At 45.8% G+C, this 3,512-nt stretch overlaps 1 protein-coding gene across 1 annotated transcript; it reads right to left on the reverse strand.

Moving 5' to 3' along the window:
• Positions 1–715: 715 nt before the first annotated feature.
• Positions 716–2,239, reverse strand: LOC107469315 (uncharacterized). The gene has a single exon (XM_016088694.1). It carries the CDS (start codon positions 2,237–2,239, stop codon positions 716–718), a length of 1,524 nt encoding a protein of 507 aa, XP_015944180.1.
• Positions 2,240–3,512: the final 1,273 nt, after the last annotated feature.

The raw sequence follows: 3,512 nt of genomic DNA on the forward strand, positions 1-3,512 counted from the left end.
GGAGTTGGTGTAGAAGTTCCAACTCCCACTGAAAAAGTTCTCTCCTCCACTGGAAGCTCCATATCCATTCTAATCCATCCCAAAACCCGCAATCCCCTATAACAGATCCTGTGAGTTTTGAGACTGAGAAAAGCCTTGGAAACATCTCTTTCAACTTTCCACCAGGTAACCAAACATCCTCCCAGAACTTGATTGTTCTGCCATTCCCTACATCCATAGATAAGCCTTTGATCATCTTTGCTCTGATTTGTGGCTCCCTGATCTGAAGCTGACAAATGTCTTTCCAAGGAACCCCTCTTGTAGGACCAGGCTGACCACACAGCATCGCAGAAGGATTCATGCTATTACAAGAGCATACTACTCTCTTCCATAAGGGGCATTCTTCTTTCGAAAACCTCCACCACCACTTAAACAGAAGAGCTGTGTTCCTGATCACTGCATCTCCCACACCTAAACCACCCGCCTTCCTAAGAGCCATCACTATCTCCCATCTCACTAGAGGCATCCCTACCTTCCCATCCTCCTTGCTCCACAAGAACCGTCTTTGCAACGAGATCAACTTTTTCGCTACTGCGTTCGGCATCTTGTATAGGCTAAGATAGTATATAGGCAGGCTGTTGAGGACAGATTTGATAAGAACTAGCTTGCTCGCTTTACTGAGGGTCTTCGTCTTCCACAAGCTCAACTTTCCTTCTACCTTATCAATCACTGGTTTTCAAGTCTTAACTAGCCTTGGGTTCACTCCCAGAGAGATTCCTAGGTATCGGACTGGTAGAGAGGCTTCCTTACATCCCAACAACTGACACATCTGCTTCGTCCAACGCTGTTCACAATTAACAGGAATGAAACTGGACTTCTCAAAATTAATACTCAGCCCAGACATCAGCTCGAAACAGCGCAGTAGGTGCTTGTAATTCCTGATAGTCTCTTCTTCTGGAGAACAGAACAGTATAGTATCATCTGCAAACTGCAAGTGCGATAGCTCAATGTGGTCTCGGCCTACCAAAAGCGGAGAAATGCGCCCGTTCGTCACCGCCTCTCCGATCATCCGATGAAGAACATCAACAACTAGCACAAACAGAAAGGGTGACAACAGATCTCCTTGTCGTAGCCCCATTTCCATTTTGAAAGGCCTGGAGGGGGATCCATTTATAAGCACCGACATAGACGCCGAGCAAACACATTCCTTAATCCAACCCCGCCACTTCTGGCCAAATCCCATCTTCTGTAGAACTATATCCAAAAAACTCCATTTGACCCTATCATAAGCCTTTTGAAAGTCCAGTTTAATTATCGCTGAGCTCCTTCTTCTTGCCTTAATCCACTGCACAGTTTCACAGGCTATCAACGCTCCATCATGAATTTTCCTACCTTGCACAAAAGCACTCTGAGTCTCGCCTACTAAGCCTGGCATCACATTCCGCATCCTCCGAACCAACACCTTAGAGATAACCTTATACACACAACCCACCATACTAATTGGCCAGAGATCTTTGATTTCTGTAGCCCCAACAAACTTTGGTGCCAAAGCCACCCAAGTGACACTCGAGTCCCTAGGTAGCCTAGCCGACCTGAAGAACCCCATAACTGCTTCAATGAATTCCTTCCCAATTTTATCCCAGCACTTCTTAAAGAAATTCATGTTATACCTGTCACATCCTGGTGCGTTTGTTGACTCACAATCCCACACGACATTCTTTATTTCTTCAGCAGTTGGCATCAGCTCTAACCCTGTTGCCTCATCCTCAGATATCTGCCTTACCAGCCCATCCCGAAAACCTATATTAGGTGAGGTCTCCTGATGGTACAGATCCTTATAGAAATCTCTTATAGCAACCTTGATTCGGGGCTGATTCCTAACTAATCGTCCATGTATTCTCAAGGCATCAATCCGATTGTTTCTCCTCCTTGCCGAGGCCATACTGTGAAAGTACCTAGTGTTTCTATCCATCTCCTTAGCATGCCTGGATCGAGACATCTGATTCCAATGAATCTCCTTCCTAATATACCATTTCTTACACGAGCTCACAAGCGCCTTCCTCCTAGCTTCCGCCGTTCCATCATACACTCCGTTACTCACCATATCATCGACTTTCCTAATCTCCTCCTCAAACCTATGAATCCTCCTATCCATATCTCCAAAATTTTTTCTATGCCATCTGCTTAGTGGAACCGTCATGGCCTTCAGCTTGTCCAAAAATTGGGTCTCCCTTATGCTCCTCCATTCCTCTTTCACCATCCTCAAGAACCCATCATGAGTGAACTAAGAATCCAGACTCCGAAAAGGTTTTGGGCCTCCCCCCATCCTTGTGACATCCATAACCAAAGGACAATGGTCTGACAACCCTCGTGGTCCTCTGCGTAATGTTGTCTCAGGAAACTCTTCTAGCCACTCCAAGCTAACCAGGACTCTATCAATACGACTACATGACAGGCCCCTGAACCATGTGAACTTACGATCAGATAGAATGAGATCCACGAGCTCCATATCTTGAATACAAGATTTAAAGTCTGCTGCGAAAACCGGCAGAGAAGTAGCCCCTTTCCTCTCCTCTACTTGAACAATCTCATTGAAATCCCCCATAAAGAATAAAGGTACTTGACATAATCCTGACATGAAGCTCAGCTCCTCCCACACAACAAACTTTTCCTCTCTGAGATGCTCACCATACACTAAACAGAAAGTACACCGAAAATTATTTTTAACCAGCACCCCATCCACACACAACTATCTAGCTCCTTTATAACAGTTGCTCATGTTAAAAACCGTTTCATCCCACATCAACAGCAGACCACCAGAAGCGCCTTCAGACCCCACAAACTCCCATCCTACTAGATCATTACCCCACAATTGCACTACATCAAATTTACTCAAACCTCTTTTTTGTTTCTATCAAGCCTAACATATGCAAATTAAATCTCCTCCTAAAGTTCTTCACCATACTCAATTTACCAATTTCCGCCAACCCCCTAACATTCCAAGATGAAAAAATCATTTTAAAACATTTGTACACACCTTATTCCGATTTTTCGGACGGCTTCTTCTGGCTTTTTCTTTCTATTTGGCATGCTTTCTCTTCAATGCCATTGCCTCATTCTGCTCCTGGAGTATCATCATAATATCGTCTTCCTCATCATATTGCACAGCTCCAGATTCCACCGCTAGGGCCCATTACTTCCGGTTTTCTTCCATATTTTCTGCCCGTGTAGTTTCAGACATCTCAGACCCAGCACCATTCGCAGCATCAACCCCTTCTTCATCACCCAATTCGTCCATTGTTTCTCTAGTCCCCACGTCTTCCACCACCGGTGGCTCTGCTAGACCCAGACCGCCTCCATCCGACTGCAACACAGCAACCCCCAGGTCACCAGTCACATAAATTCCCGCCTTCCCCCGATCCTGGTCTGTTCCAGCAATAATTGGTTCTCGGTCCCCACCGGTTCTACAGTTCGTCCCTGCCAGCGAGTCAGTGCACCCCTCCAGGAGAACAGCGTCCAGCGCCAGCGAGCTC

The sequence above is a fragment of the Arachis duranensis genome, chromosome 10 (assembly GCF_000817695.3).
Source record: "Arachis duranensis cultivar V14167 chromosome 10, aradu.V14167.gnm2.J7QH, whole genome shotgun sequence".
NCBI lineage: Eukaryota > Viridiplantae > Streptophyta > Magnoliopsida > Fabales > Fabaceae > Arachis > Arachis duranensis.

What these genes read in the sequence shown, in the direction of transcription:
- LOC107469315 (XM_016088694.1), bottom strand. Translation starts at nt 2,239, where the DNA reads ATGGTGAAAGAGGAATGGAGGAGCATAAGGGAGACCCAATTTTTGGAC.